At 43.6% G+C, this 25,894-nt stretch overlaps 1 protein-coding gene across 1 annotated transcript in view; it reads right to left on the bottom strand.

Annotated features, from left to right (window-relative positions):
- LOC141917814 (SET-binding protein-like) overlaps positions 1-25,894 on the bottom strand; it is a 353,444-nt gene that overhangs the window by 324,022 nt on the left and 3,528 nt on the right. Inside the window, exon 2 of the mRNA XM_074811386.1 lies at positions 2,506-3,166. Coding sequence (XP_074667487.1) covers positions 2,506-2,997 — 492 coding nt within the window. The 5' untranslated portion in view covers positions 2,998-3,166. The remainder of the gene's footprint in view (positions 1-2,505; positions 3,167-25,894) is intronic.

The following is a 25,894-nucleotide window of genomic DNA, read 5'->3' as shown; positions in this document are numbered from 1 at the left end:
GGGAGTGAAATACAAAGCTCCAAGACTGAAATAAGGAAAGGTTTAATACAAGAGTGCAATAGCAACACAACAAACAACAATAACAGTAATAGTGATAGCAATGAACAGAGCAAAATAGCTACCAAATCCAGCAGTTTGAAGCACGATGTACAAAACCACGAGTGCACCGCGCTCCTGTGCCAGGAAAATGTGACCTGCCAGGATGTGACGTCAGCATGGTATCTGAATAACCCGGCTAGAGCTCCCCCCCACTGCTGGGGAAACTTAACCCTATCCTGGTTAAACCAGGACAGCTGGACACGCTCGAGTAATTCAATGTCCTTTTTGTAGTGAGGGGCCCAAAACTGAACACAGTCATCGAGGTGCGGCCTCACCAGTGCCGAGTACAGGGGCAAGATCACTTCCCTGTCCCTGCTGGCCACGCTATTTCTGATACAAGCCAGGATGCCTTTGGCCTTCTTGGCCACCTGGGCACACTGCTGGCTCATGTTCAGCTGACTGTCAATCAACACCCCCAGGTCCCTCTCTGACTGGCAGCTCTCCAGCCACTCCTCCCCAAGCCTGTAGCGCTGCTGGGGGTTGTTGTGGCCCAAGTGCAGCACCCGGCATTTGGCCTTATTGAAACTCCTCCAGTTGGCCTCAGCCCATCGCTCCAGCCTGTCCAGGTCTCTCTGCAGAGCCTCCCTACCCTCGAGCAGATCAACACTCCCACCCAACTTGGTGTCATCTGCAAACTTACTGAGGGTGCACTCGACCCCCTCATCTAGATCATCAATAAAGATGTTAAACAGGAGTGGCCCCAAAACCGAGCCCTGGGGGACACCACTCGTGACCGGCCGCCAATCAGATTTAACTCCATTCTCCACAACTCTCTGGGCCCGGCCATCCAGCCAGTTTTTTACCCAGCGAAGCGTGTGCCCATCCAAGCCACGAACAGTCAGTTTTGCCAGGAGAATGCTGTGGGAAATGGTGTCAAAGGCCTTACTAAAGTCAAGGTAGACAACATCCACAGCCTTTCCCTCATCCAATAAGCAGGTCGCCCTGTCGTAGAAGGAGATCAGGTTTGTCAGGCAGGACCTGCCTTTCATAAACCCATGCTGACTGGGCCTGATCCCCTGGTTGTCCATTATATGACTTTTAATGGCACCCGAGATGACCTGCTCCATGACCTTCCCTGGCACTGAGGTCAGACTGACAGGTCTATAGTTTCCCGGATCCTCCTTTCTGCCTCTCTTGTAGATGGGTGTCACATTTGCCACCCTCCAGTCCAGCAAGTCCTCCCCAGTTAGCCATGACTTCAGGTAAATCATGGAAAGCGACTTAGCGAGCACATCTGCCAACTCCCTCAGCACCCTTGGGTGTAACCCATCCGGTCCCACAGACTTGTGTGCATCCAAGTGGTGTAGCAGGTCTCTGACCACCTCCTCTTCAACTGTGCTCACCTCAATCTGCTTCCCCTCCCCATCTCCCAGCTCATGAGGCTGGGTGTCCAGGGAACAGCCAGTTCCACTGCTAAAGACTGAGGCAGAGTAGGTGTTGAGCACCTCAGCCTTTTCCTCATCCTTAGCTACCATGTTTCCCTCTGCATCCAATAAAGGAGGGAGATTTTCCCTAATCCTCCTTTTGTTGTTAATGAATTTATAGAAACATTTTTTGTTATCCTTAACAGCTGTAGCCAGGTTGAGCTCTAGCTGCGCTTTGGCTCTCCTAATGTTCTCCCTGCATAACTTCACTACATCTTTATAGTCTTCATGAGAGACCTGCCCCCTCTTCCAAAGGTCATAGATTCCCCTTTTGTTCTTGAGACCCAGCCAAAGGTCCCTGTTTAGCCAGGCCGGTCTCCTTCCCCGCCTGCTTGTTTTTGGGCACACGGGAACAGCCTGCTCCTGTGCCTTTAAGACTTCTCTCTTGAAGTATGTCCAGCCTTCCTGGACTCCCATATCCTTCAGGGCAGCCTCCCAAGGGATTTTGTTAATCAGTCTCTTGAACAGGTCGAAGTTAGACCTCCGGAAGTCTGAGGTGGCAGTTTTACTAACCCCTCTCTTTGTTTCTCAAAGGATCAATGGAGCCCTTCACCCAGTATACAGGAATGGATTCAATAGTTCACCATGCACATACCTGTATTTTAAAAATGTAGTCAAAAGCTTTAACTGCTGAAAGGCTTGAGCATTAGTGCTCAGACAAAGCAGTTCAGAATTGGCCTCTTCATTTATCACTCATATAATGATTAATCTTAAATCTCAATTATGCACAAAAATAGAAGAGGCCCAGCTGAACTTTTGATCCCTTCCAAATTGGTTCATCTGAAGGATAGTTCAAGATCATCCCTACAGCATATGCAGCAGTGCAGGATGATACTTGTTCTGTATTACTTCCTCCGCAGCCAGGTGAGGCTTTACAAACCTTGTGAAGGTTATGCCTCAGACACAAACTGAGCAGGTTTAATCCTACCCTCTCCCTCTGCCTTCAGGAGAATGGGGAAATACAGGGAAGAATAGGACTTACCTTCTTTTTGGAGTGTGATCTCTCCTCCTCTTTAGTTGCTTTGCTATTTTTCCCAGTTCTGGAAAGCTTCTGCTCCCCAGACTGCTTGATGGTGATTTTGATCTCAGGAGAGCAAATATAGTTCTCCAAGTTCTTTGGGGGCTTCTTAGCTCTCTTGGTGGTCTGGATCTTTAGTTTTAAACTCCCCTCCGTGAAGTTAGCCTCCTTGATGGAAAATTCCTGCTCCTCCAGGCCATCTCCCGCCACCCATTTCTCGCTGTCCGCATTGGAAGTAGAATCCACGTCTCTCCCAGAACCTAGCTCATCCTCTTCCTCAGGCTCCAGCCTCTCACCACTCACCTGGACCCCTTTCCCTGAGCCCACCACAGGCAGCATCATCTCCCCCACGCAGACGGAGGCAGGCAAAGGCTTTGCTGAGGTGACAGTGGCTGGCAGAAAGTCTGCCTCACCCCCCCTTTGCTGGGAGCTGCCCAAAGTCTCCCTGGGCTCCATAGCAACACTGCAACACCCTGGAGTCTTATCAGAGGGAAGGGGAGCGTGGGAGAGGATGAGGAGAGCAAGGGCAAGTACAATCCCGGGGAATGAATGGTAACTGTCTGCTGAATTCAACGTCCCAATCACCCAGAGGCTGCAAGGAGCTCAGAAGAGACCAAATCTTCCACTGTCAAAAGAAAGGAGAAGAAAAAAAGGAAGTTAGCATGCACACATGTATCGAATGCGAATGTGGAGATAACTGAGACAAGGCATGCTTAGGCTTCCCCTGCAGCATCTCAAGGGCCTTCCTTGGCCCTTGAGACCAAGGCTGGCCAGCATTTCTGAGGGTTGGATCTGGTATTTCAAAGCAAGGAACAATAGCCACATGTATTGCTCAACTGATGAAAATGGATATATATATAAAAAAAAAGGTGTATAAATGCAAACAGCTTCAACTCTAGACTTAGGAAATAAACAAGAGGGCAACTAGCTCTCCACACCCATGAACCTCCTCATTACTTCAAAGTGCTCACTGTCACAGGGTTTTTTTAGAGGGGAAAAAAAACCATAGACAGACACTTGCTTGCCTCAGGTTAAACAATAATCCAGTGCTCAGAACACAGAAAACATGGTGTTTCCCTGTGAATCATGCAGAAGAGTTTTAAACTCCTTATTTCCCCACTTCCCAGGCGAGAGAGAGATGCCCTTAGCTGCCAGCTATTCTGGGGGGGCTCTGCTTTAGATTAATTATTTGTTACACACTGGGCCAGGCACGCACTGTCTGCAGCCCAAGATGCTCCCTGGGATGCTAGAAGTGCGGGAGGACCTACCCGGGTCTCTTGCAGTGCATATCAGGGACCTGAGTATTGAGGGCAATGAAGGAAAGCTAAACTCAGTGTTTTCCAGAGTTCCTTGTGCCCTTGGGTATTACTGCTCTGTGGCAAAGGCTTGGGCTGACTGAAGCAAAGACCGCGCTCTCATCCTTTCAAATGTGGGCTTTCTTTAAAACATTGCAGATTGAACCCTTTGAGATGAAAGAACTCAGTACCTTACAAAGTATCAGCCAAAGTTAATGGGAGAAGCCGTAAATATCCAACTGAGTCAAAAGATGCAATCACCCAATGACATAGAAAGGTTAAGCCAAACATTTAGTTAGGAAAAAAAAAATACACATAGGATATTGTGAGAAACTATGGACTAAGGTATTGTTTATTAAGATTTATGTTAAGCTCAATGTAAAATTAGACGACAGAAACCACTCATGCAAACAACCACTGGACGCCGCCTGTGTGAGATAAGATAACTGTAATCGCTCACACAAACTGAACCAGATACTGCTCATGCAAGATAAACACCAGATTTCCAGGAAGCGACAAGAAACAGGACAAGACAGCCCATATAAGGATATATGAGTGAAAGATCAACTATGAGACAAAGAGGGAAGACTTCTTACTTCAGCCTCAACAAATACCAGGAGGCAGGAAACGACCCCCCTAACAACAACTGAAGCATGCGCGGAGTACCTCCACTACCTCATGAGCACGGAAGTAAAGATGTATAAAAAGGGGACTATTTGAACTACTCAGCACGGCAGTTGGCGGAGCGCAGACTCCCCTGCCGTCCAGCGCTGTCTTTGCTCATATTCTACTTGCTATAATTAATAAAGAGTGAATTATAGTCCATTGTGGTCTCAATTTATAACAATTCCTGGTGCTGTGACTCGGATAAGGAATGGTGGGCTTCTGTCCTCCGGGGAGGCGCCCCGCGGCAATCCGCGGCCCCGCGACTGACAGCCTACCTCAACCTTACCGACGAACCTAAATTCTAGAATAGTGAGCAAAGGAGAAAACCGGTAAGATCCCATAAAAATTCTGTGCACGGGAGTCCGGACGAAGACGCAGGACGCGTAAGTATATTGCGAATTTGCTCGCAGGTTTGCCGTTCGGGCGGGACTGGGTTTCCTGGAATATAACGAATGAGAGGTTCGATATACTGAACCAAGCGAGTGTGGACTCTTAAGTACTGCGTTTCCCATCTCCCGCGAGGGATTGGGCCAGGAACAAGGGGAGTGAGTGAGTGTATGTTTGTGGATATTCCAGAAGATGGGGGCGAAGGGCAGCAAGCCTTCGACTCCCATGGGAAGGGTACACACTGTACCTAAGAATACCCCTTTGGCATATGTCTTAGACAATTGGAGGTATTTCCCTGGAACCCTAGGGAAAGATAAGCAGAAAATTATAGAATACTGTACTAAGATATGGGGAGGGAAGAAGATTTCTAAAAATACCTTTTGGCCAGTCTATGGGTCAGAAGAAGATTGGGTAAGACAGCAATTAAACCTCTGGGTCAATAATAAAAAAACCCCTTAACCCGGAGGAGAGTCAGTATGCGGAAGTATGGATAAAAAGACCGGGAGCTAAACTTTACCCACTGAATGAAGTAAAAACTAAACAAAAGAAAAAGCAGGAAGAGTTAGACGAAACCCTTCTAACCCCCCCCTCCTTACATTCCTCCTCCTGCTCCCGTAGCCCCTCCCGAGGTCCCCAGAGCTCCCACTCCCCCACCGGAGTCGGAACAAGGGTCTTCCCCTCCTCCTAGACGCATGACTAGAAGTCAAAAAGGGGCAGCTCAGATGTATCCTCTAAGGGAAATGCCCATGGGGGGACCTCAGCCTATGATTGGATATATTTCTGTACCCCTAAACTCGGCTGACCTACGAGATTTTAAAAGAACCGAGATGGGAAACTTGATTGAGGACCCACTTGGAGTGGCAGAAAGATTAGATCAATTTTTGGGACCAAACCTTTATACTTGGGATGAGATGCAATCTATCCTTGGTCAATTATTTACTACCGAGGAAAGAGATATGATTAGACGAGCAGGAATGAGACTGTGGGATGTTCAGCATGCCCAGGGACCCCAAGCAGATATCAAATGGCCACTCCAAAGACCTAACTGGGATAATCAGGATCCGGTGCATAGAACTCATATGCAAGATCTGAGAACTATAGTAATTCAGGGGATTAGAGAAGCAGTACCCCGTGGCCAGAATATCAATAAAGCATTTAATGAAATGCAAAAGAAAGATGAGAGCCCTACTGAGTGGCTGGAACGACTGAGGAAAGTCCTTCAACTGTACTCTGGGGTAAATCCAGACGACCCTTTAGGGCAAGCGCTCCTAAAAACTCAGTTTGTAGCAAAATCATGGGAAGATATCAGAAAAAAGATTGAAAAGCTAGAAGACTGGCAAAATAGAGGGTTGGATGAATTATTGAGGGAAGCTCAGAAAGTCTACGTAAGGCGGGAAGAAGAGAGCAGCAAGCGACAAGTAAAAATGATGGTAGCAGCTGTCAGAGAGGATCGCAACGGGCGGACTGGTGAACACAGATCTGCTGGAATAAAACAAGGGAACGCAGTAGTAAAGAAGGAACAGAGATGTTGTTTTTACTGTGGAAAGAAGGGACACATAAAGAAGAATTGCAGAGAAAGGATCAGAGATGAGGAAATATTGAAAGCAGAATAGGAGAGTCAGGGGCTCTATATTTTAGGGGACCGGAGTCATCATGAGCCCTTGATAAAGTTAAAAATAGGTCCCCATAAACAAGAGTTCACCTTTTTAGTAGACACAGGGGCTGAGAAATCGACTATTAGGCAAATACCTGAGGGATGTAAAGCTTCCCCTGAAAAAGTACAAGTAATAGGGGCAAAAGGAGAACCCTTTAAAGTAAGCAAAATCAAAAATGTGATATTCGAAACTGAAAATAAATTTGGAATGGGTGAACTCTTGCTCGTCCCTGAAGCAGAATTTAATCTGTTGGGACGGGATTTAATTGTTGAACTACAATTAGAAATCAAAGTAGAAAATCAAGAGCTAACGGTGTCTGCTTATCCTTTGACCGTGGATGATCAAAAACAAATCAACCCCGATGTCTGGTACTCTCCGGACACAATAAGTAAACTAGAAATCCCACCGATTAAAATTCAAATTTCCGAACCCCACATACCTATAAGGGTAAGGCAATATCCTATATCCTTAGAAGGACGGAGGGGATTAAAACCAGAAATTGATCGATTGTTAACACAAGGAATCTTAGAACCTTGTATGTCACCCTTTAACACTCCTATTTTGCCTGTAAGGAAGCCAAATGGAAAATATCGGCTTGTACATGACTTAAGGGAAATAAACAAAAGAACTATCACCCGGTTCCCTGTAGTAGCAAATCCATACACACTGTTAAGCAAGCTAGGACCCCATAACTCCTGGTATAGTGTGGCTGATTTAAAAGATGCTTTTTGGGCCTGTCCATTGGCAGAAGAATGCCGTGATTATTTTGCCTTTGAATGGGAAGACATAGAGACAGGCCGAAGACAGCAATTGAGATGGACCGTGCTCCCCCAAGGGTTCACTGAGTCCCCTAATCTGTTTGGACAGGCCCTGGAAGAACTCTTAAAAGAATACCAGGTACAAACGGGAAACGTGCTGTTACAGTATGTAGATGATCTGCTCATAGCAGGGAACAATAAGGAGGATGTAAGAAAAGAAAGCATTCGACTCCTAAACTTTCTTGCACAAAAGGGACTACGGGTATCACAAGAAAAGTTACAATTTGTGGAGGAAAAAGTGAAATATTTGGGACATTATTTGTTTAATGGCAAAAAAATATTGGACCCAGAGCGCATTAAAGGAATTCTAGAATTACCTATGCCTGTCACTAAGAGGCAAATTCGGCAGGCATTAGGGCTATTTGGGTATTGTAGACAATGGATAGAGAACTACAGCTTTAAAGTTAAATTTTTATACGAACAATTGTCTAAAGACAAAATACTCAAGTGGACCCCTCGGGATCAAGAGCAGTTTGCTAATCTCAAAAGGGAGCTAAGTCAAGCACCGGTTTTAAGCCTCCCAGATTTAAAGCGGCCATTCCACTTATTCGTTAACATACATGAAGGAACGGCATTCGGAGTATTAACTCAGGAATGGGCCGGACAAAAGAAGCTGGTGGCATACTTATCGAAGCTGTTGGATCCTGTGAGCAGGGGTTGGCCAAGTTGTTTACAAATCATTGTCGCTGCTGCCTTATTACTTGAGGAAACGAATCGCATTACCTTTAATGGAGAAGTTGTCTTATATGCACCTCATAACATCAGGGGAGTGTTACAACAAAAAGTGGAAAAATGGCTTACAGATAACCGACTATTGAAGTATGAAGGAATACTCATAGAATCCCCTAAACTTTCTTTAAAAACTATTGGAGCAGTTAACCCCGCTGAATTTTTGTACCCAGGAGAAGGTAATGAACTATTACACAATTGTTTTCAAACAATTGAACAACAGACACGCATTAGGCCAGACTTAGAAGAAGAAGAACTACAATGTGGGGAAGTATTATTTATAGATGGGTCATCACGAATAGTGGAAGGTAAACGATTGTCCGGATATGCCATCGTTAAGTTGGAAAAAGGAGAATTTAAGACAATAGAATCAGGCCCCCTGAGTGCCAGCTGGTCAGCTCAAGCCTGTGAGCTGTATGCATTGTGGAAAGCATTAGTGTCACTGAAGGGAAAGGATGGAACTATATATACAGACTCACGCTATGCGTTTGGAGTGGTACATACCTTTGGAAAAATATGGGAGGAAAGAGGATTTATTAACTCACAAGGAAAAGAATTGATACACCCGGAATTAATTCGGCGAGTTCTGGGGGCATTGAAAGTGCCGAATAAAATAGCAGTTGTACATATAAAGGGACACCAGCGAGGTACAAATTATCAAGTCAGGGGAAATAACGCAGCTGATATAGAAGCAAAACGAGTGGCAGGCAATTATAATACGATTTTGACTATACAACCAGTACCTGTTAGTAAAAATTTGAGTTTTGAGTCTGCAGAAAAGGAAAAACTAGAACAAATGGGAGCTAAGGAACGGGATAGTAAGTACATATTACCAGATGGGAGAGAAGTCTTGCCGAAGGGCATAGCACTCGAAATATTTTCAAAAATACACAGTAAAACCCACTGGGGAACCCAGGCGTTAGTTGATCATTTCAATCAACAGTTTGCCTGTATAGGCGTATATAATATAGCAAAGACAGTCACAGCAGCCTGCGAGACCTGTCAAAAGGTTAATCGAAACAACACGAGACAAAAACCTCTTGGAGGACGTTCCCCAGCATACAGACCTTTCTCACACATACAAGTGGATTTTACTGAACTACCCAGAGTAGGGCGTTACAAATATTTATTAGTAATGGTGGATCATTTAACACATTATGTTGAGGCTTTTCCTACCTCCAAGGCAACTGCTAACCAGGTTACTAAGGTATTACTTGAACACATTATACCTAGATATGGAGTACCTGATGTAATCGACTCAGACAGAGGAACACATTTTGTGTCAAAAATTGTTAGAGATCTAGCAGAAAACCTGGGAATTAAGTGGGAATACCATACGCCATGGCATCCACAAAGTTCGGGAAAAGTTGAAAGGATGAATGGAGAAATCAAAACTATTTTGACTAAATTAATGATAGAAACCAAACTATCATGGATCAAGTGCCTACCCATGGCACTATTAATACTCAGAACCAGACCCCGAGCAGATATAGGAATATCAGCGTTTGAGATGGTATATGGAATGTCCTATAGAATTGAAAGTCCACAAACAAATGTTTTAATTCGAGATCGTGTAATTAATGAATATGTTTCACAATTAGCAGAGCATCGTAACAAACTTTGGGAACATGGGCTGATTGTGCAACGACCTCCATTGGACTTAAAAATTCACACTTTCAAACCGGGGGACTGGATATTAGTTAAAACATGGAAAGAAGAAACCCTAAAACCCAATTGGGAGGGACCTTATCTTATTTTGCTTACAACAGAAACAGCTGTCCGGACTGCTGAGCGTGGATGGACTCATGCCAGTCGCGTTATAGGCCCAGTGACAAGACCCCACTGGAAAGTAATCAGTACTCCAGGTGACACCAAGATAACCCTGAAAGATAAAGTAATGATAAAAACTTTGCTTGATCATTTTGTCGCATTACCTTTTGGTATAAAGTGTGTATTGTTGTTTATATTCGCAATAATTATTTCTCTCTTCGTATATTATATATGGAAGCATACAAAATGTACTAAAGGAAATTGTTAAACTCATGCAACCACACAATATTGAATATAGAAAATATGTTGATATAAACACTCTAGATATACGAATTAAGTATAATAATTTGAACCGCAATTGTTATCCGTTTGCTTGTTCCAAGTGTATGGTATGCCAGGATAAATGGTGGACTCACTGTGAATGTGGATACCCTTCAATAGGGGTTTGCACACAGTGTTGGAAAATCCAAAGAACTCTCACTGAGTGAAAATCAAAGCAATCAGAATCTAAATAAGAAATTATTTAAGAATCCCATGAGTGGTGGGAAATTTTTACCAAAGGAATAAACCCCCAATATTATTGTTACTATTCCAACGAACCAATCCCCTTTGTAACTGAAATCTTGGCTATAAAGTGTAAGAAGGGAAGTACCAACTGTGCCTTGCCTCATCCCATTAGTTAAAGCTGTAAAGTGGGAAGCCTATATAAACAGGCAGAAAGCCCAAAACAGCTGTTCTCCTGAAGAATTCCCTTGCTGCCGAGAAGATGGTACACCCCGTGGCTCGAAGCAACCGAGTCGACGGGCGAGGCAGAGGAGGAACAAACTGTGGAGAAAAGAATCAGAACAATGGGACACAAAAGCAACAATGGCCAAACTTCCCCAGGGATGATAAAAATATACTTAAATTGGCAAAATTGACAGACACCTTTTTTTTCTGGTGTACCGCTAGTTTTGTTATTGATAATAACCCAAGCAAATGGAAACCCCCATGAACCAATGCTCTGGAAACTATATAACTTACAGGAATCTAGACTAATACAAAACCAGACCTCTCCGGGAAATTGGAATTTTACTGTCCAATTAGTCTCAATGATTCCGGTCGATATCCAGAGAGGCTGGGAGGCGACGGAAGCCAACTCCAAAGCCTTCTATGTGTGTCCAGCTTCCAATCCTGGAAAGAGTTATTGCAACTATCCAGGCCATTTTTATTGCGGTTATTGGGGTTGCGAGACAATAGCCTCAGACTGGCCAACAAAAGGAGACAAATATATAAGTATCACTTGGGGACCTCCAGGTTGCATTCCACCACAACATGGATCTGACGGCTCCGGGGTCTGGGGATCTGTAAGGGGGGTGAAATCATCTCCATCAGAATGCGACAGAATAGAAATTGAAGTTAAACAACCAGAAGATGACACATGGTTAATTGGCCGTACCTGGGGAATTAGATATTGGGAACCTGGAGCAGATAGAGGAAGCTTTTTCAAAATAATAAAAGAAAGGATACCCCACGATCCTTTACCAGTAGGACCAAATCCGGTCCTGAATCCACCCACTTTCTCTAAAAAAAAGGTTGTCCCCGTGAACATCGCAACCCCTTCCCCAGACTCCTTCTTGAAAACAGCTAATGGTACCATGACTGAATTCTCCTTATCCAGGGATTTAAAGTTGTTAGAATCCAAAGACCCTTTATGGAATCTAATGCAAGCCTCTTATCGTACCCTTAATGAAAGCAAACCAAATTTAACTGAAGAATGCTGGTTATGTTATAATATTAGACCACCATATTTTGAGGCAATTGGAAAACCAGGAAGGATTCGATGGTCTAACGGTTCAAACCCACGAGAATGTCCATGGGATGGCCGGAGGAATCATACGCAAGGAATTACTATTCAATTAGTAACGGGTCAAGGAAAATGTATAGGTACAGTGCCCGAAAAGTATCAGCCTTTATGCAACCGAACAGTCACTAATACCAATATAGAGAAACACAAAAATCAAAAGGACAAATGGGCTATCCCGACACCAGGAGCTAAATGGGTTTGTTCAGACATCGGAATAACGCCTTGTCTATCTCTAAATGTGTTTGATCAATCTCAGTTTTGCGTGCAGGTAATTATTGTTCCTCGTCTAATCTATCACACCTCGGAAGAAATATTGCATCACTTTGAGGGAGACCGGAATAGACAAAAACGAGAACCAATTACAGCGGTAACCCTAGCTACACTACTGATAGCGGGTGGAGTTGGAGCAGGCACAGGTATAGCCTCTCTAGTACAAGGTCAGGAATTACAAGGTTTGCAAATGGCTGTAGATGAGGATTTAGCGAAAATAGAACAATCTATCCAAAATTTAGCCACTTCAGTAAAGTCTTTATCAGAAGTAGTACTACAAAATAGAAGAGGATTAGACCTATTATTTTTGAAGGAAGGAGGGTTATGTGTAGCTCTCAATGAAGAATGTTGTTCTTTTGCTGACCATACGGGAGTCGTCCAAGACACCATGTCCGAACTTCGGAAAAGGTTAGACCAACGTAGAAAGGATCGTGAAGCGGGCAGGTCATGGTATGAAAACTGGTTTAATGTTTCACCTTGGCTAACCACTTTGTTGTCGGCTTTAGCAGGACCGCTTATTATGTTGATCCTGGGACTTATATTTGGGCCTTGTACATTACGCTATATTTTTCATTTTATTAAAGAACGGTTTGACACAGCTAAATTGCTTATTTTAACCTCGAGAGTAGAATATGAAAGTGTATCTAATAATGAAGATTAAAATTATTGTGAATGTATTATGCCACGCGAAAATCATTATTGTGAGTGCTATAATAAATGTCGAAATTGTGAAAAAGAAATTGTTTACAAGAATGAAGATGAAAGTAGCACCTAATAAACAATAGGATAAAAAGAAAAAGGGGGGATTGTGAGAAACTGTGGACTAAGGTATTGTTTATTAAGATTTATGTTAAGCTCAATGTAAAATTAGACGACAGAAACCACTCATGCAAACAACCACTGGACGCCACCTGTGTGAGATAAGATAACTGTAATCGCTCACACAAACTGAACCAGATACTGCTCATGCAAGATAAACACCAGATTTCCAGGAAAGCGACAAGAAACAGGACAAGACAGCCCATATAAGGATATATGAGTGAAAGATCAACTATGAGACAAAGAGGGAAGACTTCTTACTTCAGCCTCAACAAATACCAGGAGGCAGGAAACGACCCCCCTAACAACAACTGAAGCATGCGCGGAGTACCTCCACTACCTCATGAGCAGGGAAGTAAAGATGTATAAAAAGGGGACTATTTGAACTACTCAGCACGGCAGTTGGCGGAGCGCAGACTCCCCTGCCGTCCAGCGCTGTCTTTGCTCATATTCTACTTGCTATAATTAATAAAGAGTGAATTATAGTCCATTGTGGTCTCAATTTATAACAATATTTTTAAAGGTGTTGATGTACTTCCATACACCCTCCTTAAAATCCCCCATATAGCCACCCCCTACTGCCCATCATGACAAGCCAGTTCAGGCTACAAAATTAGCAGAAGAGTATCTCAGAGAGAAACAAAGATATTTTCTGCTACTTTAGCAGAAACAGCTCTCTGGTGGGTCAGAGGAGTATCACTTCTGGCATATGGAGAAGGAAACAAGAAGGTACTGCCAGGAGTAGGTGCTGGGGGTGCAGACCTACTCTTTCAGCAGTAGCTCCCTGCTAAATGAGCTCTACTACACTGCCAAACCCCACCCCTTGAAAAACTGCAAGCAAGATCTGAGCACAGCCAGGGATTTCCCTGGTCATTCTTAGTAGCAATAAACCATAAAGGAAAACAAAAATGATCTTGTTACCTATCACCAAATCATAACAGCATTATCAGTGTAGACTCCTTTAAAGCACAGCTCACCAAGAAAAAAAAAAATCATATGCCCTTGTACCACTGGCTTCTTTCTGCTTTTTAAAAATACCTTGCATGAGCCTAAAATTCAAAAAGTAGTAATAACAAGCACCTTTTATTAGTTGTATATCCACATTTCCACTGGAGTATAGCCATGGGTCACTTGTCTGACCCTAGCACATATAGCTACTAATGGAAAATCTGAAGCATCCTAAAACCCCACAAAATCATTGGGTGACCTCCACCCAGGTCCCAGCAGACACAAATTTAAATGAAGTTCCCATAAATAGCACAAGCTGACAGCCCAACCAGGGAAAAAAAAAAAAAAAAACAAACAACAATCATGGAGCCTGAACTACCACCTGACCTTAGAGATGATTTCTATAGCTCATAACAGATATAAGTGTTTTTATGGTGTATTTCTACTTAAGCTACATATCTTCTGGCAAGAGAGAAGAGACTCATTTCCCAGAGCTGCTGCTACTGATCTCATTTAAGTCTCCTGCACACCTACCTTGACTCACCCTACAGTCAGTAAGCCTCTCCATTTCACCACCTGTGAAACAAGGATCATGCTTACCTCATTCAAACCCATTGTAGCATTAATGCCCTTACATAGCTTTGAACCCAAATGTTTACCATGTGGTAGTTGCTGATTACTAACACAATTAGTACATTAAAGCCACCCAGTTGCAAGGAGCTGCTTCACCTAATTGACCAACCTTGCACCTTGCCTCTCCTTTGTGCCTATGGAGGTGATGGGAGTCAGGGTTACCTTCCTCTTCCAACCCGTTCAATTAAAAAAAAAAAAAAAAAAAAGGCTGTCCTATTAACCTGCCATTTTGCATTGTTAATCTCCTTGGAGAGGGGTGCAACACAAACACAAGGTGGTAAAAGCTCAGCTGTGCAGCATTCCAGGGAGTTACTGCTCTGGTATGCACAAATGTACAATGGACACTCTATGCCAGCCTCCATCCACAGGCTTTTAACCTCTCTCAATGCTGGTAAAAAAGAGGAAACTTCTGGCGGACAGCATCTAGCTCAGCAGGCAGGGCGACAGGATGAGCCCACAACCACCAAGGGTGCAGGGAAGGAACCACAGGCATAATGAACCAACCCGCTTGGGAGCCTATGTTGAATGGGAGCTGAAATAAAACTCATGGCTCCGAGCTGGGAAAGGTCTTTCAGGTTTGGAGTAATTGGGTAATGTTTTATGAAGGGTGAATAAAAAGCCAGGTTTCTGCTCCAAAGTCTAGTTGTGGGTCTTGGAACCAAGCTCTGGGTCATGATGCCCAAACACTCATCCCTGTTTGGCTGTGTGCCTCTAGGTGAGTAGAAACAAGCAACAGATTAATAAAGTCATTGAATTACACCAGTATCAGGTGAGTTTGTGCCAAAGCCACCTTAAAATACCACTTAAAAATATTGGCCTCCTGTTCTGCTGAGAGCCTGCAGATAATGATATCACCAGACTCACAGGTAGCAACAAATAACCCTGCACTTAAAGGCCAGGCAGAATTAACTGGGTCATTGTTTTAGGTATCTTCTTACTCTCCTCCAGGGTTAATAGTTAAATAACTTGGGTCCAGGGACATTATACTCATTTTTCTTGTTTGGTCAGGGTACCTGCAGTTTGACTAATTAGGAAACCTCACTTCAGGCTTCTGAATGGGTAACCTCTTTTGGAAACTTCCCCATCTCCCCTCTCCAGACTACCTGCAAGCAGAAGCACTGAAGGGACAGCGATGAACACTTTTTCTCCAGCAGCTCTTCTGCCTTAACTGGCAATGTGCAGATCTGGAAATCTAGGGAGGAAGAAGATTTTCAGGGAGACCTCTAACTCTGTTTTAAACACCCAAGAGATGGGGGCTGTCTAAACTTTTAAGTGCTCACCCAAACTGCCCTTCTAGGCCTCCAAGGTTCACCAGCATCAAGTCCCATTCCATAAGCAACTACAGAGGCATTTTACCATCCAAATTAAGCTCCTGAAGGAAAGTGTTATTGCTAGCAGCCTTTCTGCAGTCAACTTAAATTTGAGGAGGATAATTCACAGGTGAATGACAGCAAATTTCACAGAAGTTGGCATTAGCTCTTAATTAGGGAGAGATTCACTCTTCCTCTGATAAGTACTGAGAAATAATCAAATGCCTGTGTGCTTAGCCTTGCTATGGTTGCTCACATGTTTTTTATCTCTGGGCACCTCAAACACTTCTGGAGGTAAAGGCCTGAAGTACAAGACCTCCCTTTGGGTCATACTAGATGCCTACCATTAAGGGTTCTGAATATGCTCCCTTCTCCTGCCTCAGGCAACTACTCACATTTGCAAGCATTCAGATGCTAGGGCTATAAACTGGTTAAAGTGAAAATTTGCTGAGGACAAAAACAGAGGTGAGAGCCCATGGCAGAGGGAAGAAATCCACCTATTTGGGATCTCTATGAAGTGAAAGGGGGTATAACACTTGGTATGGCTTTTGTCCTATGCACAGAAGCAACCACATTAGTAACAAGCAAGCACTGATTAGACAATTCAAGCAAGCCAGGTTCAGCTGCCCAGAAGTTTGTGCTGCTGCTCTGATTTTCTCCAGCACCAGGGGTACCAGCAGAGAGCTTGGAACTATATTAAGAGATGCTGCCCAAATCCCATAGTACACTAATCCCAGCCATGACTGTAGCTACTGTGTCTGCTTTCATTTTATCCCTAGAGTCCAAAATGCCTTAAGATGAAAAAGAAAAAAAAATTCTATTGAACAGGTTCAAGTGAGGGGAAACTGAGGCACAAGCCTGAGAGTGTCATAGTGAACGTGGAGCCCACATCTTTTGTAATGCCACATCTATCATGTTGCCTTTGGATCTCACATTCTCTCATGTGACATATTCTAATCTCTACAAAATATCAGAAATCCTGGAAGCCTCTTTATACTCCATCTTTTTAAAACCATTCACCACAAAGCACTGGAGACTATACAGCAATATTTAATGATGAGAGATCACCTTTCACTCCAAAGACTCCCAGGTTGCTTCCTCAATTATATATGCCACTGCTGAAATGAAGCTGCCTCTGGGGCAGAGGCCAATAGACAACCCACATTACACCCGAGAGAAAATTTTGGTCAGAAACCTGCTTTTATGAGAAGTGTCAGTGAAACTTCAGAATCCATCATGGGACATAAAAACCCAACAGCCTGGCATGCAGCAAGCTGCACTGAACTCAGGTAACCCACATTAAGAATACAAAAAAAAAAAAAAAGCCCCAACCTATTTCTTCATTATTGCCTTGCAAAAAACCTAGGAATTTCAAGTGTGGTTGTGGTCACAGTCTGTGCACTGCCAGCTCATCAGCAGCACAAGTTTGATGCAGATCAGGAACAGGCATCTGATCACATTTCTATTGAATGGACCAGAGCACACAGATGAGGGTTAAAGCCTTTCTTCATGCCACCTTAAAGGCAGTCCCAGAGGATGGATAAAACTTGTGAGCCATAAAGCCAGCATGGTGCAGACAAGTGACATAGTATGACACAATACAAAATCTTCTGAGATAAAATTAAGTCACTGCAAATTTTTTTGAACAAATTTGAACCAGGAAAATGAGTTTATACTGGATCAGTATCATGCACCAATAGTGTATTTAATCTGCTGCTCAGAGCCCTAGAGCTAGATTTATTGCATCTTTGGACCACAGCCTCAGTTAATTCCTGTGGCCATGATACTCTGAAAGAACAACCCAGCTTTGGCAAGGAGATGGAAAAATGACTGTGACAGCTATTTTCTGTCCACACTATAGATCCCATAGGAAACACCTTCTCCCTTTCACCCACCTTGCATCAATCAGGACAGAAACAAGGCAGAAGGACTTCCCCTTCAAGCAAAACAAATGAACATCATCTCTTAATAAAGAATCAGAGATGGCCTGGTGATGTCCAATTCACAACCAGGCACAACCCCGAGAATCCAGCCCTAGGTGATCCTGCGCTGAGCACCGTGATGGACTGGGATATCTCCAGAGGCCCTTCCAACCCCAGCCATTCTGTGCTTCTGTGATGTATTATTTGGACTCTGTCTCCAGTGCTGGGCAAACTGGTCTCTTTACTGCATGACAATTTTAAACACATTGCTAAAATTCCCATCTATAAGATATACCTGGATATAGACACGTATAAAATAGATGTGGGTATACAACAGATACAGTATGAGATCCTCAACTGATAAGAATAATTGCAAGTGGAATGACCATGTGTGAATGCCTGTAATCCACGGATTATCTATAAAAATAACTAAGGCATGTGATTCATTAATAGGGTGAATTAGAAGAAGAAAGGTGGTTCCTCTCCACATGGTCTCCCTGTCTCCAATGCTGCTTTTGTTCCAGTCCTTCCACCTCTGCCTCTGATTTTGCATGGGTTGTGTGAGGACCTTCTCTGAAGGGAAAGGATGCAAGCTCTCCCAGATGTGGTCTACCCACATGAAAACAAGGACCAAGGCTTAATGGCAGTTACCAGAACAGCAGAAATGTAATCTTCACTTGTTTCCATCACATTGCCCTGAGTCCAAGAGATACCAGCCCTCTGCATCTCCACCATCATGACTGAGTAACACTGACTGATGGCTCTGCCTTGGCATGCCCAAGCCCAGCAAAAGGAGACAGGAAAAGCCACACTGGAGGGGAAAAGACAAGATAACCTGAAGATCTCTCACAGCCAGATGAAGCTGCAAGCATTCCCACCAAGATAAAGAGACAGAAATAAATGAGAGCCCAAGCATATCCATAATTATGGAGGCATGTAAATGTGCACATTATACGTGTGTATCTATCTTCTCAACATAGAGACATTAAGAGTAGATTATGGAATCATATTTGACTCCATAATCAGGTTTGAGACTCCATAATTGGATCAGATAGTCACCTTTCTATGTAAGTAACTAACTATCATACAGCGCTGAAGGGAGGGCCAACTGAATGATAAACAACTGACACAGCCATAAATCACAAGGCCCATAAAAGCAATACTGCCCAAGGTACAGCTGTGGCAACAGCTAGTGTAGCAAAGCACCCATCTGCAGTAGGAGAGATGCCCATCATGTTGCCCAAGGACTTTTACAAGCTTCTGCCTGAGAACTGTGCCAAGGTTTTATAAATTTACTCACTCACAACCTAAAACTGTGTTGGGGAAGGGAGTAAACACCTCCTCATGCTGACTTTTGGTCTCTAAAGACCAACCTCCTCCCACTTGTGCCCTCAGACACAAACACTGCTGCAGGATTGCTCTAAAGCTGGGATTAGTTCACTGGATTTACATCTCTGCATCAAGGAATAGTGTTTGATCCCAATGAAATCAAGAGCTGATGTGTCATTTTTACCCATCACCCTTGTGAAGATTAGGCCTCTGGGACACTAGAAAACAGAATGAGATACCAGCTGTGCTCCAGCTCATTACAACACAAAGAGCCAAGCCAGGAGATTTGCCTATGTCACGTCAACACCAGATTGCTGAGCTCCCAGACCAAGCATCATCACTCTCAGCATGATGTATAACCAAAGGTGACTCCTGAGATGCTCCAAGAGAATACCCTGAGCACTCTGCTGGGTGCAGTAGTGTGTGCCACTACAAGGATAAAACTTATTCCATTAACAACAGCCATAAAATTCTTTGGGGAAAAGTGTCAACATGCACAAGAAGGAGACTTCAAATGCTTACTCCATTCTAGCCAGCTCTTGCCAAGCACACCATCCTGGGGGTAGTGGCAGCCACTCCAGACTACAAATGGAAAGTTTTATGGGTGTTTAGGGAAAGGTTATTGGCATAGAGACCAGCCACAGAAAGCAAAACCCTGCACAATTCCATCATCTGTGTTACCAAACTTTCCTAGATCGACTCTGCTCTTGGAGAGCAGCCACCAGACACAGTAGCCTACTTCTAACACCATTGTGGTAGGGCAATAATCGCTTCTTCTCCCTCTGATCAAACATTTCCCTCTATACCCTGAAACATGTGGAAAATGATTTCTCTATATAAATCATTAACGAGAGGTTTGTTTTTATTTACTGCTGCTGCCACGGGACTCATCCTTTCTCCTTTTTTTTCCCTCCTCCATTAGTTTTTTGCTTGCACAAGTGCCAAATAGACCAGTTTTCCCTCCTTTCAGAAAAAACAAATAAATAAATAAAATAAAACAAGACATCTGACAAGGAATGCACCAGGTCTTGGTTCAGCATCCATTCTTCAGAGCTGTAAGTGATGGCACAAGGAGGACCAAAAAGGCTTCAGTCCAGGATCTATCCTGTTCCCAGTCTAGGGGCTGTACAAACAACACATCCCATATTACTCAATTCTGCATGCTTCAGATGAGACTAGGAATAAGAAAGGTTGGATTTTGTCTGTGCAGGCTTGCACTGTGTGTTTCCATGCTGAGTAAGCAGTGGTGTCTTGCTTGGTGCTGTATAATGTACCAAGCATCCCTAGCATCAAGGGGAGACTATGGGAAAAGAGGGCATATAAAGGGCATGCAAGAAGGAGAGCAATAATTTGAGGTATTTAAAGAAAGGCATTGAGACTGCTTTGCCTTGCAGAATATATCAGTCTTTAAGCTTTGAGGGAGGAGAGAGTGTCTGGGTCAGCAAAACAAGAAATACCCTTAAAGCTTCATGGATTGCAGAAGAAAAAGCAGGAGACAAAAGCAGAGCAGGATACAAGTGGACACGGCTGGATGTGCACAGGGCAAAGAGCAGCCCACAGTGCTGGGACAGCGACGTCAAGAGGCATAAACTAGTCGGGAGCATGCCGGTGGGAAGACCCAAGGCCAGGAATAAAGGCAAGATAACAGACAGCTCCTGTGGGCAAAGGAAAGGAGTAGCTTTGCCTCTAATGATGTTGAAGAGGAAGTGGTTACCGAAGTGCTGGGAGAAGTTGAGTCAGACAGGAGATAAGAGCCTGCTGAGTACCTGCATGTGCAAAAGGCCTCTCCAGCTGAATTACTTCATTGTGCTCTTTGTGTGGGGTTGCACACATCAGACTCCCTTGCACACATCAGACTCCCTCCAAGGCGTCAAATAGGATCTGGAGCACTGGATTCACGACTCAAATCCCCATTCAAGCAGGACCAGGACTTTGAGTTGTTATTCCCTTGTAATGCTACTGAGTTTGGGAGGATGATAAAGGTTGGGATGGGGTCAGAATTTAGGGGAATCCAAGGCCAAGTCAGTCATGAGTGCCCCCTCTCTCCACTGATGACATATGGGTCTCTCTCCTAATATAAGTCCTTCACTTAGGTCCCAAACAAGCAGTTTGGTCTGTGAGCTCTGATGGGTCAAGAGACCCCTGAACTGAGGCATCCATACCACTGCTGCTCAGTTAGAGATGGATGTAGGTTTGAATAGGGTCTCAGTTCCTACCCAGGGCCACAATGAAGCTTACTGTTATTTTAATTGCTGCTCACACTATTTTTTTCAGAGGTTTTCATTATGGGCCCTGGGAGGTCTGTTCACTGAGCTAAGCCTGAAGAAAATGTTCTGGCCTGAAAGCCACACTTAAAAGGCAGCATGTTTTAAGAGCAGATGTGTCTTCAACTCTGATAAAAGGATGGAGGAACAGGACCTATGTTTCTGTGACTACCTCCTATGACACAGAACTGGGATCTAATGTAACCAACACCTATAGCAAATGCATTTATGACACTTATCCAGCAGGATTTGTAGGGACAGTGCCTCGTTCTTTAAGACAACAGACTAAAAGATCTCCATCAACTTTAAGATGCCTACAATGACACTTTTAATTTGTCATGGCATCAGGAACCGTGACCTCCATTTTTCTGCCCCCCTCACCAAAAGAAGACAGAGGCTTTCAACAAGCCCTATGTTTATATCCATTTATCAGTTTAAAGTCCAGCACGTTAGACTGCTGCCCTGGTTAAAAGCATGTGGTTAGAATAATTTAAAATGGAAAAGTGTTTCCTCTTCTTCCCCCACTCTCACTTATTCTGAATAAATTGGGGGGGGGGGGGGAAAGGAACAACTAACAGCTGGAGAGAATTTACTCAACCTTTCAGGAAGAAAATTGTCATCAAGCAAAGAGAAAGCATGACATTTTTCAGCCCATTAGGTGAAGGTTTATGGAAGTTACAAGAATGTGAATATATGGGTTAATATTTTAAACTGTTTTGCAACCTGAGGAACAATGGGCATGTATAATAACACTTTGCCCAGATGCCTACTATAATACTTTAAATGTATACAATCACGTTTGAACACTTACTAAACTCCCCCAGTTAAGCTTTCACATCTCTGATCCCTTCTGAAAAAGAACTGAAGAATTCAGCAGAGAATTATTCCCCTGTGCAGAACTGTACTGAATCCCCACTATAGAGCTCCATAGGAAGGCTTTAGAGAGGAAAAAAAAAAATAAAAGAAAGAAAAAACTACAGGAATGATTTCCTTGTCCAGCAAACTAATAGGATTTCAGAGGAGTTTTGGTGGAAACCCCACTGCATTGTCCAAAGCCAAAAATTTATCAGGACTCAAGGAGAGATAGGCATGAATCACAGTGTTGCTCCAGAATACGCTGGGTCTGGAAACACACAGGGAAGTTAGGCCAGTGTCCAAGTCAGAAACCACATCAATAGGATATTCAGGATATGTGGATTCATATGGAGGAAAGACATGCCTGTAACACCTTGCAGCTTGACCTCTGGTTTCAGTATCATCATTTTCTCCCTTCTATCTTAAAACCAGCTTCTCCATCTGCTAAAATACCAGGACAGAAACAGAATGATTCATTGTATACATATATATCTCTCAGTTTTAAAGGTGAAGACTAACAAAAATTTCAAAGTAACACAAAGCCTCAGGCTTCTGATCTTTAACCCATATCTCATTTTGAGGTATTTAAGTGAGCCCTGGGTTACCCCATACTTGCCTACCACACATTCTTCTGAACAACTTTCCCAAACACTATTACAGGAGATACCATACTACAGTAGAGGAAACTTTGCTCTCATCGCTGCCACATTCATAGAGCCCTTAACTGCCCAGGACTGCACAGCAACCCTTACAGGAACAGGAATTCACTCCTTCAGAGGCAGTGAGAAGCTAAATAAGTCACCCCACAATGGCATTTAGCTACAACCTGTAGTGCTAGGGACTGAATAATAGGCCCTGAAACAAAGCTGACCTCTAGATGAACCTCACAACCAAACGTTATCCATTAGTATCTGCTAATTAGTAAAATCTGTATTACTATTAGCATTTATTAATTAGTATCTGATCATTAACGAAATATGTATGCTCACTAGTGAAAGATGTAGCTTAGGCACAATGTAATTAGTAGTGAGGATGAAATGCTGAGAGAATGTATCCAACTTCCCTTGTTTAGCCTTGTTCAAGGCTGAGAACCCAAGTGTTTGGCCTTGTTAGAAACTCCCTTGGTCTCCCCCCGCAAGCCCTGGCCAGGCTTTGGGTGGAATCCAACAGGAGGATGAAACCAGATGTTTCCACTCAAAGAAAAGTGCAAGTCATTCTGGCTTGCTGATTTTTGTTATGTAAGGCTGGAGCCACTCACAGCGACTTTGGAAGCCTCACCTACGGGTGGACGCACCGCGTAGGATTTCCCACTTGCCGGGACAGGCTCTCCAAATCCTCGCTGTAACCGGGGCTGCCCAGCGACTGCGGGTCTGGATGATGGTAACATATGCAAGTGGTGATGGATCTTTCTTAATCACTATTCTCCCCATCATGTAGTAATGATTAGGTGCATTACCGTGCTTGTTCTTATTTTCTATAATTAACTGTACGTAGTAATAATTAAGTGTACTAGTCTGTATTTTCCTTATTGCTTATTTTCTGTATTACTTGGTTATATCCTTTAATTATTAACAGTAAAATAAGCCTACTCTTTTCACTCTGGTGTCCGAGTTTAATTGGCACCCTCGATCAGCAGAACACAACCCCAGCACCCCACTCTGCCAGGTATTTGCATCCCAATATATCATGCACTGCAGAGCCAAGCCTTGGGCCACGATGTGCTCTGGTATTCACCAGGACAGGTCAGAGCCTTGCCACCACCTTCAGGCCTCATGTTTGCATGGAAATTGGTCTCCTCCTGCATGGCTTTTCCACACATTGAGTTTGCTTTCAAAAAAGTGCATCAGACTCACCAGCCCTACATAGGGAAGATAACTCAGGCTCATCCTTATCATCTGCACAACTCCTTTTTTCCCTGCAAGACCCCTGTGCTGGATGGACACATACACAAGCCCCACCACTGTCCCCACTCATAAGCAAGAGTAAACCTGACCCTGGGATCTGTGAGCAATACCAGTGACCGTATCCCCAGAGTACTTCTCTGGACACCTTCCTGTTTTTTCACTTGTGTTTCAGCCCCATCACTTTCCCCTTCATATCTGAAGTCATCAGGGTCATCGTCACACACTGGCAATGGCACACGGGTTTGGTGGACAGGCAGCCGGGCAAATATCATAGAAATACAGAGGTCTGAGACCTTGCAAAGATCCCCAGCTAGACTTGGAAGCAAACTAGAGCTGTAAAGATCATAATCAAGCCTGGAACAAATCTTCCCAATCCTCGGGGTGTTTGAGGACCAGAGTTTCAATTTGGCCTTTTGGAGAGAGAGGTGACTAAGCTGAGAACTCGTCAAAATTTTCAATTTCATAAAAGACAACAAAAGCCTAAATGAAATAATGTCAGAAAATTGCTTATCATATCCAGCTGCCCTACATCTTACAGTAAAAGCTCATTATTGTGTTTGGACAATCTGCGCTGCAAAGTAAATCCAACTCCAAAAGGGCAAAATAGCCCCTAACTCTACTCCCTTTCAAGAGCTGATAAACAGAATTTACCACCCCCTACTTCCTTCACACATTTCCTCAGCTCTGAAAGACAAGATGCATTATTCTCTGACTGCTTTTATTCAATTTAAGAAATTATTTTGCCTTCCTTTTTTTTTGCCCCACCTATTTATCCCCCTCACTTTGCTCTCTCTATGACTAGTTAAATGTGAATGCAGAATCCGAGTGCATGTTGGGGAGCTACACTTGTTCCCAGCATTCAGCAGATCTCTAAGCAGGTCCAAAGACACAATGAACTTTTGAAGCCACATCAAGTGAAGCCTTCACGGAAGAAGGAGAAAGAATCTGTCTCTAACGGTTTGAGTGCACCTGAGAAGCAACTGTGCTAACAACACATGCTTGCAACTTGATTTCATGCCCATATCAGAAGGCAAAGCAGTCCCCAACCTCAAAAGTTTGGAAATTGTTTTCAGATCTGACAGTCCCCCCAGGCTAAAACCTCAACAATAATAATGGGAAAGGAAACTCTTATTTTTTATCAAGTTGGAAAGAGAGAAAGTAACAAGAACAGAACCTATAATAGCAGCAAAACAAGTCACGGTAGAAACCACAAGCCCTGCAGCAAAACACTGGGAACTTTCTCTGCTAAAGTTCTCCCACAGACTCTCGCCTTTCTTGCTAGGCTTTGGACTAGCTCTAAACCTTGGATTGCTGCTGCCTGAAGAGTGCCTGGACTTCCCAGCAATGAGGCTAGATCTTGCCATGGATTTCATCTGACCATCTTTTTTTTTTTTTTTTAATGCAGATTTGCTGCCCTTGTCTCATCATCAAATGCATGCTTAATCACAGCACTTACACACTCAAAACCCTGTGTGCCTACATGTTATGGTAGGCAAAAATGACATGCTGAATTTTCTGAACATGGCTTAAATCCTATTCATGGCCCACGTGGGTCATGCATCATGGAGCACATTTTGGCAGTTATTAATGCTGCCTTTCAACATCATTGCAGACCCACAGATCACAGATACTCCAGAGATGGGTAGTTAACGGGGAGCAAGAAAAACCACCTAGGCATATGGTTAAACAAATCAGTCATCAATTCACTGGGACAGCTTTCATTTCCATCACAGCAATCTGTTGGATCCCTGAACTGCTTTTATGTGGTTCATTAGACAATAGCCTTTCTTACTACTAGTTGGGTCAAGAGTCAGAATTGCTGTGTAATTGCAAGTCTTGGAGTACAAGGCAAGAGTTTTTCAGTCCTGGAGGGTGTTGTCCAAAGGGGAAAGAAAACAGAACGGAAAGATTATGTGTGAGCAATTGAGCCCTA

This window comes from Strix aluco, chromosome W (genome assembly GCF_031877795.1).
Source record: "Strix aluco isolate bStrAlu1 chromosome W, bStrAlu1.hap1, whole genome shotgun sequence".
Lineage (NCBI taxonomy): Eukaryota > Metazoa > Chordata > Aves > Strigiformes > Strigidae > Strix > Strix aluco.
The sequence above is the reverse complement of the archived record's forward strand: the minus strand, read 5'-3'. Positions and strand labels throughout refer to the sequence as shown.